The following is a 14,141-nucleotide window of genomic DNA, read 5'->3' on the forward strand; positions in this document are numbered from 1 at the left end:
TTTCCATCTACCTTTTTATCAAAAAGTCCCTCGGTCCGTGTGTGTGTGTGTTGTGTTTGTTGAGGAACACAAGGCAGTAAACATCCAGGACCAGGACCCAGAAGATCAAGCTAAGTTCTTCAAGACCTTTTCAACCTTGAGGTAAGTTTTTTAGTTTTAAAAAGGAATGGTGTTTCCTTCTGGTCTCTTTTCAGAGGCCTGGGGCCGCTTGAGCTGTCATGCTCCGTGCAGTTGGTACTGGCGTCTTTGCTCTCAGTGCCTGAAGATGTCTGACTGCGTTCTAACGGGTCTGGTGGCAGGGCCACTGCAGGAGGGTCCCTGTGCTGCAGGGGCACATGCAGATGGAGGTGCGAGAGCAGGGGACCCCAGGGCCTCGAGTGTGGATGGAAAGTCAGGCCATTCACTCACCTCCTCAGACCCATTAGCAGAGGCATCTACAGTTGGCCCAGAGCGGGTACCAGATCCTCCCTGGCTGGCCCTGCCCCAAGAGGGTCCCCCAGGGCCCCGAGACTTCCTTCTGGGTGTCTGGCCTGGGTGCTCTGCCTCTCGGCCCAGAGGGTGCAGTGTTGCTTCTCCACAGGGCTGGATCCGGCTGTGTCTCCAGGGCCCTGAGCCTTCTGGTTGCTGGGATCCTTGCCGGCCGGCAGTTGGGGCTCAGCCGTGGCCTTCTGAAATGCCCTGAGCTGCTGGAGAAGCTGACTCTTGCCCGTGCAGTCCCTGCGTCACAGGAGAAGCAGGCTCCATCAATACTTTGCCACCGAAACGGCCGCAAACACTGGAAAGGCTGAGTCTTCTGGAGCGAGTTCCCTGGTTCTCAAGATACTGAATGAGTAAGAAGTGCGGCTTCTCAGCCCTCACTCCGCCCCAGAGCACGTCAGCACGTTAAAGGCTCTGGGTGGCACTTGCTACCCCAAATTTGTCTTCCCTCTCTCCCGTGGCACCTGGTCACATTCCACTGCGGGAGCTGCCTCAGACCCCAGCGTCCCCAGAGGGAGGGTCCGCGGGCTTCGCAGTTCCACAGGGCCAGAGCATGCGATTCAGATTCACCCCATGACCATGGGGTGGCCTCCACACTCAGGCCTGGGCCTCTCCTGAGCTAGATTCTTCACTTAGTTGCCCCGAGCCCTGCTTTTCTGGCCGACAGCCGTGACTCTGTTCCCTCCCAACTCTTCCCTCCGCTTCCCCTGTGATCACCGGCAGAGAGCACATCACCTCGGGGAGATATTTTTCAGAAAGAAAATGTGATCCCCTCTCAAGAGTGAGCCAGGGCGTCCTTGGGGGGTGTCTGGAGGACAGCAAGCCAGGCCAGTCGATGCTGGGCTTCCCTCCCAGACCAGCCCACACCCTCCTGTGCTGGCCCTGTGGGTGCAGGAGGCAGAATGGAAAGCGCCAGTGCTGACTGTGCCAGGCCTGGGTGAGGTCAGCCTCCCAGGTGGTGGGAGCCCCCCCCCCATGGTTACCTGAGCCGCATTGGGCCCTTCGGGTCTCTCTGAGCTGCCGCCTCCTCCTCTTCCTCCTCCTCGCTGTTGGAGGAGCTGGAGCTGGAGCTGGGAGGGGAGGAAAAGTGGGTTTACTGGACCCCCGCCGAAACCAGAGGGCCCCTGGGCTTCCCACAAGTGGTGGAGGGATGCAGCCAGGGGCACGTACCCCCACCCCGACCCCCACCTCCTCGCTCCTTGCGGGGGGCGCCTGCTGCTGAACCCAGTGTGACTGTGGGCTGGGCTCAGTTCCCAGAGAAAGCGCTTCTCAAGTGAGCAGTGCTCCCGGGACCTGTCTGTCCAAGGGCCCTTCCCTCCGGAGGCCAGCATGACAGCTCAGAGCAGTCGGGTTGCTGTAGGGCTGTCACGGCTCCCTGTACCTGTCCAGTGACCCCTGGTCTGATGGCTTCGTTGGCCGCAGGTCAATGAAGATGCTGGGGGGCTCGGCTGGCCCCCTCAGCCGCATGTTCTCGGCCAGCGTCTGGAAGCCCAGCTCCCTGGAAATGCACCTGGGGTGAAAGGGGCCAGGTGGCTGTGTCACCTTCCAGTGATTGCTGTGTGACTGGTGCTGGGCTTGGCTGCCATTGGCTGGTCACCCCATGCAGGACACAGAGGCAAGTCCTGAGAACAATCCTCAAGATGTGGGCCAGGGCTGGCGGGTGGAACTTCCTGTCTGCCTTTTCCGGGGTGGCCACAAGTAGCTCCTTACGTTTACTTTTTTTTTTTTTTTTTTTTTTGTCTTTTGAGGGTCACACCTGCGGCATAAGGAGGTTCCCAGGCCAGGGGTTGAATTGGAGATGTAGCTGCCAGCCTATGCCAGAGCCACAGCAACTCAGGATCCAAGCTGTGTCTGCGACCTACACCACAGCTCACAGTAACGCTGGATCCTAACCCACTGAGCGAGGCCAGGGATCAAACCTGCAACTTCCTGGTTCCTTGTTGGATTCGTTTCCGCTGCACCACGACAGGAACTCCACATTTACATTTAAGCTCATTGAAATCAAACTAGAAATTTGGTTTCTCAGCTGCACTGGCCACATGTGGCCGGTGGCCCCTGACTAGACAGTACAGGTCTAGATCTTTCTACCGTGCACCTGAGTTGTCAAGGACAGAAGCCCATTCCAGCCAGCTCAGGCAAGAAGGGCAGTTACTGGCTCTCAGATTCCTCAAGAGGGCGGGACTAGCAGAGTGAGAGAGTTGGGATGCAGCTGGGCCTTGAGGGACCCCCGGGCCCTGACTCCACCTCTGCCCACCCCACCCCCAGCTTCAGCCTTTCTCACCGCAGCTGGCCTAGCTGGAGCCAGACAGGCAGGGTTCTCCTCCAGGGAGGCCATGTGGACCGTGAAGGGGTTCTCCTGGGGTGGGGAAAGAGCAGCTGCTTTGGGGCTTGAGTCCCAGCTCTGCCACTTAGGTCCTAGACAAGTCAACTTCTCTGAGCCTCAGTTTCCTCATCTATAAGATGGGGGGACTAGTAACTGATCACACTCTGAGGATGAAGGAAATGCACATCCAGTGCCTCAGCCATAGTAGGCCCTATAAATGCTGAGAGAAGCCATTTCTAGAGGGGACAGGGGCCGTGGCTAGTGGCAAGCCCCACCTGCTTCCAGCCTCCTGCTGCTTGTCCTGGGGCGTGTCAGCAGGTGCCCTCCGGGCAGAAGGAGAAGCTCTGGACTGCCTGGCACACAGGAGGACGAGCCGTTCCATGAGCCTGTCCTGTGTGCTCGGCTCCGCGTGGTCTGTGGGGAGGGGAGGCAGCTTAGTGGGGACACAGCCCCCTTTGACTCCTGGGCTGTGGGGATAAAAGCAAGAGGGTCATCCTTTATAGATTTTTTCCACGTATCCTGTGTCTTTCTAGGTTCAGACAGACGGACAGAACCCCCTCACCTCACGCAGAGAATCATGTGGTTGACTGATTAGCTTGTCCCCTACTGAACACCCAGTGTGGGTTGTTTGCACTTTTTCACAAGTTTGGACAGTGCTGCGATGAACATCCGTGATCCACCTGGGTGAGGGTGTGTTTAGGACACACTTTAGAAGTGGAATAGCTTGATCTAAGTCTTATGCGCCTTTAAATGGAGAACAGGTTTTGCCACATTGCATGCCAAAAATGGGGGTACCAGCTGCAGTCCCCCAACCCTGCCCCACTGTCAGGAGGGTGAGAGTCTCCTTATCCTGCTCTAAGGGGTTAAATTATAAGCAAAACCCTGTTTAGAACAGCACCAGGGCTGTCAGCCACAGAGGAGGCCTAAAGCCCCCATCTCCTTCACCTCAGACCTGCCTCCACTGGCCTTTGTGGGCCCAAGTGGCCTGGAGGGGATGGGGCTTTCTTACAAAACTGCCCAGAGTCAGGCGCAAGCGCAATGAGAAACAAGTCCCTGGTTTCCTTTGGTAAAGGGGGAGGCCGAGGAAGCAGGACTGTGTTTAGGAGCTGGCTGAAGGGGCACAAAATGCAGGATGACTCTGCTCCCAGACATAAAGAGAAGAAGGTCTGCGGGGGAAGGAGGAGGAAATGGCATGGGTTGAGGGCAGGGGCCATGTCTGAAGGGCTCCACTGTATCTCCAAGGCCTGGTCCATCCTGGCATCTAGCTGGCAGTCATGGGTATAATGGATGGTCGGACGAGGGAGTTGGTTTGTGGATGGATGGACAGATGGATGGTTGGTTGGATGGATGGATGGATGAGGGAGTCAGTGAGTGGATGGATGAGGGAGTCAGTGAGTGGATGGATGGAGGGATGGATGAGGGAGTCAGTGAGTGGATGGATGGAGGGATGGATGAGGGAGTCGGTGAGTGGATGGATGAGTAAGTCAGTGGGTGGATGGATGGATGGATGGACTCTTGCATCCTGGGTTGTAGGAGAGTGAGAGCCAAGCAGCAGAGAAGATGTGGCAAGCTGCTGGGCTGACTGGGCCCAGTCCACAGCCCTATTTTACTGGGAGGCCTGGAAGGAGCTGTTTGTGGGGATGCACCTGGGTTCAAAGTCAGACCTTGGCCCTCGAGGTGGTCAGCTGCCCAGCATGTGGCTCCAGGAGTGCCATCTCCCTGGTCATCTTCTCGCCCCGTCAGACTCTGAAGGACTTGATCCAAATCCCACTCTTCAAGTTGCTGAAATTGTTCAAAGTGGTGATTATGAGGCTTCTGGATCCTGTTGGATTTCACAGCTGCCTTGACCCACGGAGGCTGTCCTGGGGTGTCTGGGGCAGAAACCAGGACTGAGGCTCTGTGAAGGGTGCAGCCTGCCTTTCTTGCCCCCTTCCTGCACTACCTTTGGGCAACACTGGTTTCTGGCACAAAGACACTGTTTAGCTTGGAGGAAACCAGTGTGATTTGAAAACTACTTAGTTCATACAGGTTTAGAGTGTTAGGATTTAAAACGTTTTGCTCGATTAAGAAACAGGTTTTTGGAGTTCCCATTGTGGCTCAGTGGGTTAAGAACCCAACTAGTGTCCGTGAGGATGTGGGTTGCATCCCTGGCCTCACTCAGTGGGTTAAGGATCCAGCGTTGCTGTGAGCTGTGTACAGACGCAGCTTGGATCTGGTGTTGCTGTGGTTGTGGTGTTGGCCAGTGGCTGCTGCTTCGATTCGACCCCCAGCCTGGGCATCTCCGTATGCCTGGGGTGTGGTGGTAAAAAAAGCGAAGAAAGGGAGGGAGGGAGGAAGGAGGAAAGAAAGATGAAAGAAAGAAGCGGGTTGTTCTAGGCAGGTGTCAGGACTTGAGGGCCTGGGAGAGTGTGGTGGGGGCATGGGTGTGATGCGAGGGCAGGCATTAATCAGGAATTAGTGTGTCTTAGGTACAGCCTTGCAGCTCCCGGTAGCTCCATAGAAGAGTGAAAATAAAGGGGTTCGAGGGCAGCCTGGAACTGATAGAATGGAATCGGTGAAAACGACTCTCATGTGCACCCTGATGCTGGTTGTCTCCAAGTAGGTAAGAAAATTGTGACATTTGAATGTCATGTGGGAGCACCTTCGAAGGAGCCCACATCTCTAGGGTACACTTTTGTAAAACTGAGACGTGAAGGCTTTTCTCTTCCGTCCGGTGGAGTAGACAACTCCCCGAGGCAGGTTCCGCTGCCCTGGAGGCACTGACTGACCAGGTGCATTTAGGGCAGCACTTTTCATCCCCGCAGTCCTTCCCCCCCCACCTTACAAAATCCATTTCTCATCATCTCTTTGAACCGCCTTTGTCATCTTGCTGGCTTTGCTGATAGCTAAATTGCATTAACAGGGGCTCGCCATTTGTATGAGAGCGAGGACGAGGACGTGAACATTTTGCGACTTCGCTTTATCAAAGCCTGTTCTCTATCTCGTAAGTCTTGGTGATCATGCTTGGGTTTTTTTTTTTTTTTCCTTTCTTTTTTTTAAGGAGGCTGGGGAGGAGTTCCCATCGTGGCTCAGTGGTTAGCAAACCCGACTAGCATCCATGAGGACGTGGATTTGATCCCTAACCTCGCTCAGCGGGTTAAGGATCTGGCATTGCTGTGAGCTGCAGTGTAGGTCACAGGCACGGCTCGGATCCCGAGTTGCTGTGGCTGCAGCACAGGCTGGTGACTTTAGCTCCCATTCGACCCCTAGCCTGGGAACCTCCATATGCCTCAGGTGCGGCCCTAAAAAGACAAAAGACAAAAAAAATAAGTAAAAGGCTGGGGGGGTCCTACTGTGGTACAGTGTGTTAAGAACCCAACTGCAATGGCTCCGCTCACTGCAGAGGTGCAGGTTTGTGGCAGCATTGCCCCACCTGCAACCCAGCTTCAGTCTCTGGCCTGAGAACTTCCATACGCCACAGGTGTGGCCAAAAAAAGAAAAAAGAAGCAACAGCCTGGGGTCTCCTTGCTCTTCTCTTGGTCTCTCTGACTCTCCTGAGGAAGGCCTGTCTGCCGGTGCTGGGATGACACCCCGAGATTGGTAGGACCGCCTGCCTGGTGGTGGGCCTGGTGCCGTGGGCCTAAGGTCGCTGTCATGGACTGAATGTCTGTCCTAGAATCCGTGTGTTGAAATCCTAGCCCCCATGTGACAGCATTTGGAGGTGATTAGACCATGAAGGTGGAGGCTTCATGCTTGGGATTTGTGCCCTCAGAAAGGAAACCCCAGGGAGCTCCCACACCCTTCCAGAGGAACCGGGAAGCATGTTCTCAGCAGACACTGGACACAATGGAGCGGTGACTTCCAGCCTCCAGACCGTGAGAAAGGAATTGCTGTTGTTTAAGCCCCCAGGCTACACCTCTTTGCTACCAAGGCAGGCAGAGTGGGCCGGCCCTCGGCTTGGCCTGGGGAGGACCAATGCCCCAGGAGGCCTGGGCCCGGGGGACACCTACCTGGAGGGAGCGCATGGGCAGTCCCCGCTGGGGCCCCTCTGGTGGCTTTTCTGCAGTGTCACGGGGCGTTTCCTCCACTGGACTTGGGTCCTGGCAGGCCGGGTGCCGGGCGCTCCTGGTGACCTTGTGGAGTATGTCCCTCTCGATCATCTTCCTTCTCTCCCTCCGGAGGCTCCTGTGGTTCGTGGAGTCGGAGCCTGCCGGGGCCCCTGAGGCAGCGCCCGGGCCCTCTGTCTGCAGGGCTGCTTCCCCAGGGGGGAGGGTGGCCTGACCCTGTGGCCCCTGGCTGCCACTCTGGGATGCGCTGGTGTTGAAGGACTTGCCCCCCTCGTCTTCCTGCCACGCGGCGGCCTCCACGGGCATCCTGAGGTGGGAGCTGCTCTGGCCACAGCTCTGCAGAGGTCCCCCGGGGGCCCTTCCTTCCAGGGAGGCCGACTCCCGGAGCCTCGGGCTATAGTCCCTCCAAGGTTCTGGGGTGGGCTCCACGTGCACCGCTGGCTGTGGGAAACAGACGAATCTGGTGAGCACCTCAAATCACCTCGGCGAGTTCTGGTGTGTGGGAAGATGTGTATAGACTGTAGAATCTGCCATCTTAGCCATTCTTTTATTTCAGGACTGCACCCGCAGCTTACGGAGGTTCCCAGGCTAGGGGTCCAGTCAGAGCTGTAGCTTCTGGCCTATGCCACAGCCACAGCCAGGGGGGGTCCAAGCCACGTCTGCGACCTACACTACAGCTCACAGCAATGCTGGATCCTTAACCCACTGAACAATGCCAGGGATCGAACCTGCATCCTTATGGATGCTAGTCAGATGTGTTAACCGCTGAGCTGTGGCGGGAACTCCCACCTTAACCATCCTTATAGGAACAGTTCAGTGGTATTGACTGTATTCACAGCCTTGTGTGATACTCATCACTGCCTGTCTCTCTTACAAAGCGTCTTCTTCACGCTGAACAGAAGCTCCCACCCCTCTCCCGGCCCCTAGTGAACGCTCATCTACTATTTGTCTCTGTGCATTTGCCTGTTCTGGATATTTCATAAAAGTGCAACCACACAGCATTGTTCCTTCCATGCCCTTCCGCTCATGTTTCCAAGGTCCCCCCATGTTGTGGCATGTGTCACAACTGCCTTCCTTTTCATGGATGCATAATATTCCTTTGTATGGATGGCCCTCATTGTGTTGATCCATTTTGTCTGTTGATGGACACTTGGGTTTTTCTCACCTTTTGGCCTTTATGCACAGGCACACAGCCCTGGCAGTTCTCCTGTTCGGGGTTATTTCAGATCTATTTCTAGGCATGGCTGAGGGAGTTGGTGAGTTCTGCCCTGGCTCTGTAAGGTGACCCTGTGTCAGAACGTGTACTTGAAACTATAGAAGCTCGGCATGTATGGGGCTCCGAGGTGGCCTCTGACAGCATCAGGCCCCTCATTAAAACGCCTGCCCGAGAGGCTCACTGCTGCCGTGAGAATTTACTCTGTTTTTGGCAACTCCCAATGAGAAGCCCCTGACCTCCCTTTCTTAGGCCATTTACTAGAAAGGGCTTATAATTCTGAATATGTGCCTATTAGACCCCAGAAGCATCTCTCACAGACCTGAGAGCTGGGCCTTTGAAATGTACTCATCGGGAGCGACCAGGGCCTCTGCCTCCCTTCTCTGTGGGAGGATAGACTCCAGCTTCCACACCTGCCAGCGAGTAGTCACACCTGGGAATCGCCTCTTCCCTGACACCTGCGGTTTGTGGTTTCTCACTTTTATGCCTCTACGGAGCCCCCCTCGCCCCCTCCCTCACTCTCCCTTTGAACACCCCGTCACCCTCTGCACATCAGATGGAGCTCAGCTCTGCCCTGCTGTCCGTGGTTACCCAATAAAATCACCTTCCACTGCTTTAACTAACCCATTCCCCTAGTCACTGAGTGATAACGAGTCATAATGTTTATAATTGGGCTAGGTTTCTTCTGGAGCCAAGACACATCAAGAGCCCAGCAGACATGTGAGAGGCTTGCCAGTGATGAAACGCCATTGATGGGTTCTGGTCATAGAGCCAGCAGGTGACTTTAAGCATCAAACCGTTAATTTTACTTTTTTTTTTTTTTTTGGTCTTTTTAGGGCCACACACACGGCACATGGAGGTTCCCAGGCTAGGGGTCAAATCAGAGTTGTAGTCACCTGCCTACACCACAGCCACAGCAACGCCAGATCTGAGTCGTGTCTGCGACCCACACCACAGCTCACGGCAATGCTGGATCCTTAACTCATTGAGCAAGGCCAGGGATTGGACCTGCGTCCTCATGACTACCAGTCATGTTTGTTTCCTCTGAGCCATGACGGGAACTCCATGCCATTAATTTTATTAAAAATTTTTTTTTTTTTTTTTTTTGCTTTTTAGGGCCACACCTGCGGCATATGGAGGTTCCCATGCTAGGGGTCTAATTGGAGCTACAGCTGCTGGCTTACACCATAGCCACCAGCAACTCGGGATCCAAGCTGTGTCTGCAGCCTACACCATGGCTCACATCAACGCCAGATCCTTAACCCGCTGAGCGATGCCAAGGATTGAACCCTCAACTCATGGTTCCTAGTCAGATTTGTTTCTGCTGTGCCACAATGGGAACTCCCCCATGCCATTAATTTTAGATAAGAGCTCTTGGTCTTACCTGGTGCCCTGGGAAATAGGGAGACAAGAAGATGGAAAATTCACTCCATCTGGCACTGACTGCAGCTACAATGCACAGAGTTTTCTGTTTCTTGAGTTCATCTCACCTCCCTAGCCAGGGACACTGCTCATCTCTGAATCCCCACTGTTGCCCTGATACAATCAACAGGTATTTAGGGAGCTCAGGATCTTAGGAGGATCCTGAAGCTAGCTGGGTTAAGGGAGGTGTTTATGCCAACAAATTGTGACAGTGGTCAGACAGCCCAGGTAGAAACTAGGACAGCTGGTAGGAGTGAGTGAGTGTGTGTGTTTGTGTGTATGGAGGGACCACCAAGGCGAAGAGTAGGTGGCAAAACAGGATAGAAATCAAGGCCTCACCCCAGCCTATGAGAGTGTGCTGTGTACAAGGTCATTAGATGCTTGGTGTCCGAACTCCTTGGGCTGTGCCTAGAAAAAGGCCTGGGCGTGCAGAGATGCGAGACCTCTTTAGACCCACAGTGCTGTCTGAGCATCATGGACACCCACACCCTATTCTGCTGGAAGGGTCCTGGCTTCAAGGACCCCTGGAGCCCGCATTGCACAGACCTCAGGAGGAAACCCAGAGGGAGTGACCCAGGGCCCAGCACAGTCTTCAGCCAGTTCCTCTGACAAGTCTGGAATCAGGGTGGTTTGATCTCGCTGGAAGATGAACAGCTCCTCTTCCTCGCAGTCTGACTGTGGACAAATGAGAGGGCTTTGGATTACATGGCAGCGGCAGCGCAGCAGACAGAGCCAGGAGGGCCTCGGCTTCCCCGCACCCCCACCACCCTGCCCTGCAGCTGGGGAGACCAGTTTTCTTCCAAAGGGCCTTGCTTTGGCTGGTTCCTGCCGCTGACTTAGGATGAGGCTCAGCAGCACCATCTGGTGGAGGTGAGACCCAGGGGTCCCCGTTCTGCACATACCTGTCACCCCTAAGACCTAGGGGACAACAGTTGCTTAGTTTATGCCTGGCACTGAATGAGCAGGGCAGTGAGGATGACTGAAAGAGCAGACTCTTCCCATCCCCTCCTACGACAGGGAGCCCTGGGGCTTTACTTATGTGACATTGAGCCAACAAGCTCCAAAGCTGTCCTTGGTCAGCCTGGACAGTGCAGTGGGGGCCTAGGAAGACCTAGGAAGAAGGCAGTTGCCTACCAAGGATGAATCAGAGTCCAGAGACGGGAGCTGCTCCCTGACGGCCTCCAGGATGGCATCCCAGGGGGAGGGCGATAGGGGTCCCACGTCTTTGTTGTGGAATGCCATGGGGGCCGGGCCCATGGGATGCTTCGCAGCACGCTGTCATCCAAGGAGCCTTCCGTAGGACAAGGGAATGAGGCGAGAGGACAAAGTGTCAAAAGCTCAGGGGGCTGCCTTTTCAAAGCATATGCCACCCCTCGGGGGATGAAAACAGGTTGGCAGACCTCCCACCCCATCTCCTTTCTGGTCTGCAGGTTTCTGTTGCTGAGTGCCAGGCACTGTGCCTGCCATGCTTTGTGAGTGCATGTGTGTGTGTAGTGTAGTATGGCACCTGCAGATGTATATGATGATGTGTGATAATATATAGATATATGCATTGATGTGTAATGATATGTAATATGTACTTGATATGTAGATATATGGACATGATATACAGAATGATACATGTGATGATGTATAGATATGTGTAAACTATATATATCCCATATAACAAAGACACTATTATTGTCTACATTTTATAGGCTCAGAGAGGTTATATTATTAGTAAAAGCAAAAACAGAATTTGTGGAGTTCCTATTGTGGCTAAGCGTGTTAAGAACCTGAGTAGTATCCATGAACCTCACTCGGTTAAAGATCTGGTGTTGCCGTGAGCTATAGGTCGCAGATGCAGCTCAGATCCCACACTGTTGTGGCTGTGGTGTAAACCAGAAGCTGTATCTCTGATTCAACCCCTACCTAGCCTGGGAACCTCCATATGCTGCAGCTGTGGCCCTAAAAACAGAATTTGTATCCAAGTCAGAGGGTATTTCAAGCTCAACCGCCCTTTACTGCTGCCTTACAAAGGAACAGACTAGAGACACTTTGGAGTCCCCAAGACACTTTTTGGGGGGGGGGAGTTGACACTCAGTTTAACTCCTTATACAACCCCCCCTTTTTCTTTAATCCCAGAGTCTAACAGGAGAAGGCCCAGTCTCTCAGGATCAAGGGGGCTTTGAGATGTGGCTTGATGGTTCTTCAGAGCCAGCGTCTGGAGAGTACTTGCAGCCTGAGAGGCCTCTGTAACTATGCAGTGGGAAAAGAACACTCCTGCCCCAGCAATGGCCCCCAACAGGGAAGAAGCAGGAGAGGTGAGTGGGGGTGTCTTGCTCTTTCTGCGTTCACAGGAGCGGGGGCAGGAGCTTGGTGCACTCTGACCTGGGAAGAGCAGAGTGAGGATGCATCTGGTAGATAGATCACGGGGTGTTCTCTGGCTGGGGGAGCAGATCAGAGGGCAACAAAATCACCTGGGTGAGAGGGACTACCAGAGGTGACTACTACTGCTGTTCCCCAGGAGGATAAAGCACTAGGGGAGGAAAAGGCATTGCAGCCTGCGGGAAGAGCAGGTAAGAGCTCAGAGGAGTGAAAATTGCCAACAAGTTGGGGGAGGAAGGTTTCAGTTACTGGAAAATGACGTGCAAACGGACCAGATCGGAAGGGTCCTGAACGCCAGGGGGAGGAGCTCCGCTCACCCAGCTGGTAAGGATTACGTCAAAACACTACGCGAAATAGCAGATCCAGTCCGGGGGAATCCTGACTGCCTCTGCGTCCGTTTCTTGGCGGCGGCCCGTTAGCCCCGCCCCAAACCCCACCCCTTCCCACTGCCTGGGGCTAGTTGTTATGACAACTAGACGCCAACGTCCTCCTAGGTCGGGTTTTTAAATTTTATTTTTTTTTATTTTTTTAATTTTTTTGGTCTTTGTGCTATTTCGTGGGCCACTCTCGCGGCATATGGAGGTTCCCAGGCTAGGGGTCGAATCGGAGCTATAGCTGCCAGCCTACGCCAGAGCCACAGCAACGCAGGATCCGAGCCGTGTCTGCGACCTACACCACAGCTCACGGCAACGCCAGATCGTTAACCCACTGAGCAAGGGCAGGGATCGAACCCGCAACCTCATGGTTCCTAGTCGGATTCGTTAACCACTGCGCCACGACGGGAACTCCGAGTTTTTAAATTTTAAAGCTCGGAAACCTGAAAACCTTTCTCGCGTCCTCCCACCGACTCCCAGCCCCTCTTTCTCGCCCGCTCCGTCCAACTCTCAACATTTATCTCTGCAGCTGCGGTAGGCCCGAGGCCACTCACCACCGACCTAAGCCTCAGCCTCCCCTCCCAGCGCAGTCGCAACAGGGCTATAAACAGCCTCGATCGCAGCCCTCCTGTCTTATTCTCCCCCTCGGATCGCAGGGCAATTACAGGGGCTTTCGCCGCCTTCGTATCTCCGCTCAGCAGTCTTACGTTACTGGACTGCCAACCGTTTCCCAACCTCCCCCGCTCCTCCTCCGGGACTTGGCGCGTCCTGCCTATCCTGAAACAAGATTGGTTCTCCTGGCCAGTGGGGGGGCGGGGCAAGGCTACTCCCCCCTGATCATTGGCTGCCCCTGGCGTCACACAATGAGCTGGGCGAGCTGACCGGAAGGTCCGGGAGCGGGAATGACGAACTCCACAGCCCCTGGAACTCCCCCGCAGACCCGCGAGCGTCCCGGCGTGCTCCGCGCCTCCCGCAACCACTTCCGGGGCGGGAGCAGGGCGGCGGGATTTGGAGGCTGTGGCGGCGGCCCGCGTGGAGGGTTCCTCCGGCGGGCGCAGCTGGGGAAGCGCCGCGGCGAGCGGACGCGGGTTGGCGGCAGCCCCAGGACGGCCCAGGGCCCGAGGCCCAGAGCAGGTAGGTTCCGCGGCGGCCCTGCCCTGCCTGGTGCCCGCACCTGCTGCCCACCCGCGGGGCGTCCCAGCGGTGTGGCTGGCTCGCTGCAGGAGTTTCAGACTCTGAGCTTCCGCTTTGCAGCTGGAGAACGGGGAGGATAAAGCCAAGTGCCGAGTAGGGTTTCTGGGAGGAGGCGCCAAGGGATGTCAGTGCTGTAGATGCTCCGGTTATTCCCTAGGTTCCTTCCCCAGGGTCTGAGAACGAGATTGGATACCCGGCCCCGCGGAGGACCTATGCCCCGGGGCGGGACCGGGTGCCCTCGGGCTTTTCCAGAACTCCTCCCTGCGAGCGTGACAGTTATCACCAGCGTCATTTTGTTGTTGATTTTTTTTGCTTATTTCAGAAGTAACGGATATTGGAGTTCCCGCTGTGGCGCAGTGCGTTGAAGGATCCCGCGTTGCCACAGCTGCGTCTGGGATTCAGTCACTGGGCCGGGAACGTCCATATGCCGCAGGTGCGGCCGTAAAATTAAAAACAAACAAACAAACATAATTTAGCATTTTGCAGGATGGATAGGACACAAAGGTAGAACGAGAATTAAAATGTAGTATTTACAGTGCTACTTCCTTCAAATTAGTTTTGGAAGCGATGTGTAGATTTTCTTCAAGTATACCGTGGTACATGCTTGAATATAATTTTGTTCATAACCAATACCCCATCATTGTAGAGCAGCTGGCGTGTGGCAGGGTGAGAAAGGAAGTAGTAGTAGCTTTATGCTCTCTTAGCCTCCCAGTTCTCCCTCCTCG

At 55.0% G+C, this 14,141-nt stretch overlaps 2 protein-coding genes across 10 annotated transcripts in view; one reads left to right on the top strand and one right to left on the bottom strand.

Moving 5' to 3' along the window:
• On the bottom strand, positions 1 to 12,963 carry C3H16orf71 (chromosome 3 C16orf71 homolog). 8 transcript variants are annotated; one of them, XM_013995684.2, is made up of 10 exons: positions 12,888 to 12,963; positions 10,616 to 10,772; positions 10,028 to 10,156; positions 6,790 to 7,287; positions 4,447 to 4,582; positions 3,076 to 3,214; positions 2,759 to 2,833; positions 1,859 to 1,987; positions 1,461 to 1,547; positions 1 to 717 (listed from the first exon to the last, which is right to left on the bottom strand). In XM_013995684.2, the coding sequence occupies exons 2-10, from the start codon at positions 10,736 to 10,738 to the stop codon at positions 435 to 437; spliced, it is 1,599 nt and encodes a 532-aa protein (XP_013851138.1). In that variant the 5' UTR covers positions 10,739 to 10,772; positions 12,888 to 12,963; the 3' UTR covers positions 1 to 434. The 8 variants fall into 8 exon arrangements, with proteins under 8 accessions (XP_013851138.1, XP_013851136.1, XP_005662220.1 ...); XM_013995682.2 differs by having other exon boundaries at positions 12,784 to 12,935; XM_005662163.3 differs by lacking the exon at positions 2,759 to 2,833 and having other exon boundaries at positions 4,465 to 4,582; positions 12,784 to 12,940.
• ANKS3 (ankyrin repeat and sterile alpha motif domain containing 3) overlaps positions 11,648 to 14,141 on the top strand; it is a 25,321-nt gene continuing 22,827 nt past the window's right edge. Inside the window, exon 1 of one of the 2 annotated variants that reach the window (XM_021086672.1) lies at positions 11,648 to 11,784. In XM_021086672.1, coding sequence (XP_020942331.1) covers positions 11,722 to 11,784 — 63 coding nt within the window. In that variant the 5' untranslated portion in view covers positions 11,648 to 11,721. Of the gene's footprint in view, positions 11,785 to 13,110; positions 13,357 to 14,141 lie in introns of those variants that run through there. The other variant, XM_021086673.1, reaches the window with a different exon arrangement.

This window comes from Sus scrofa, chromosome 3 (assembly GCF_000003025.6).
Source record: "Sus scrofa isolate TJ Tabasco breed Duroc chromosome 3, Sscrofa11.1, whole genome shotgun sequence".
NCBI classification, from domain to species: domain Eukaryota; kingdom Metazoa; phylum Chordata; class Mammalia; order Artiodactyla; family Suidae; genus Sus; species Sus scrofa.

Excerpts from the sequence above, each read along its gene's own strand:
- C3H16orf71 (XM_021086681.1), bottom strand. The coding sequence starts at position 10,381 with ATGTGCAGAACGGGGACCCCTGGGTCTCACCTCCACCAGATGGTGCTG. Across the intron at positions 4,583-6,789 it reads TGCCCATGCGCTCCCTCCAG|CAACTTGAAGAGTGGGATTT; the intron begins GTAGGTGTCCCC and ends GAACAATTTCAG. Across the intron at positions 3,215-4,446 it reads AGGTCTGACTTTGAACCCAG|ACCACGCGGAGCCGAGCACA; the intron begins GTGCATCCCCAC and ends CCCTCCCCACAG.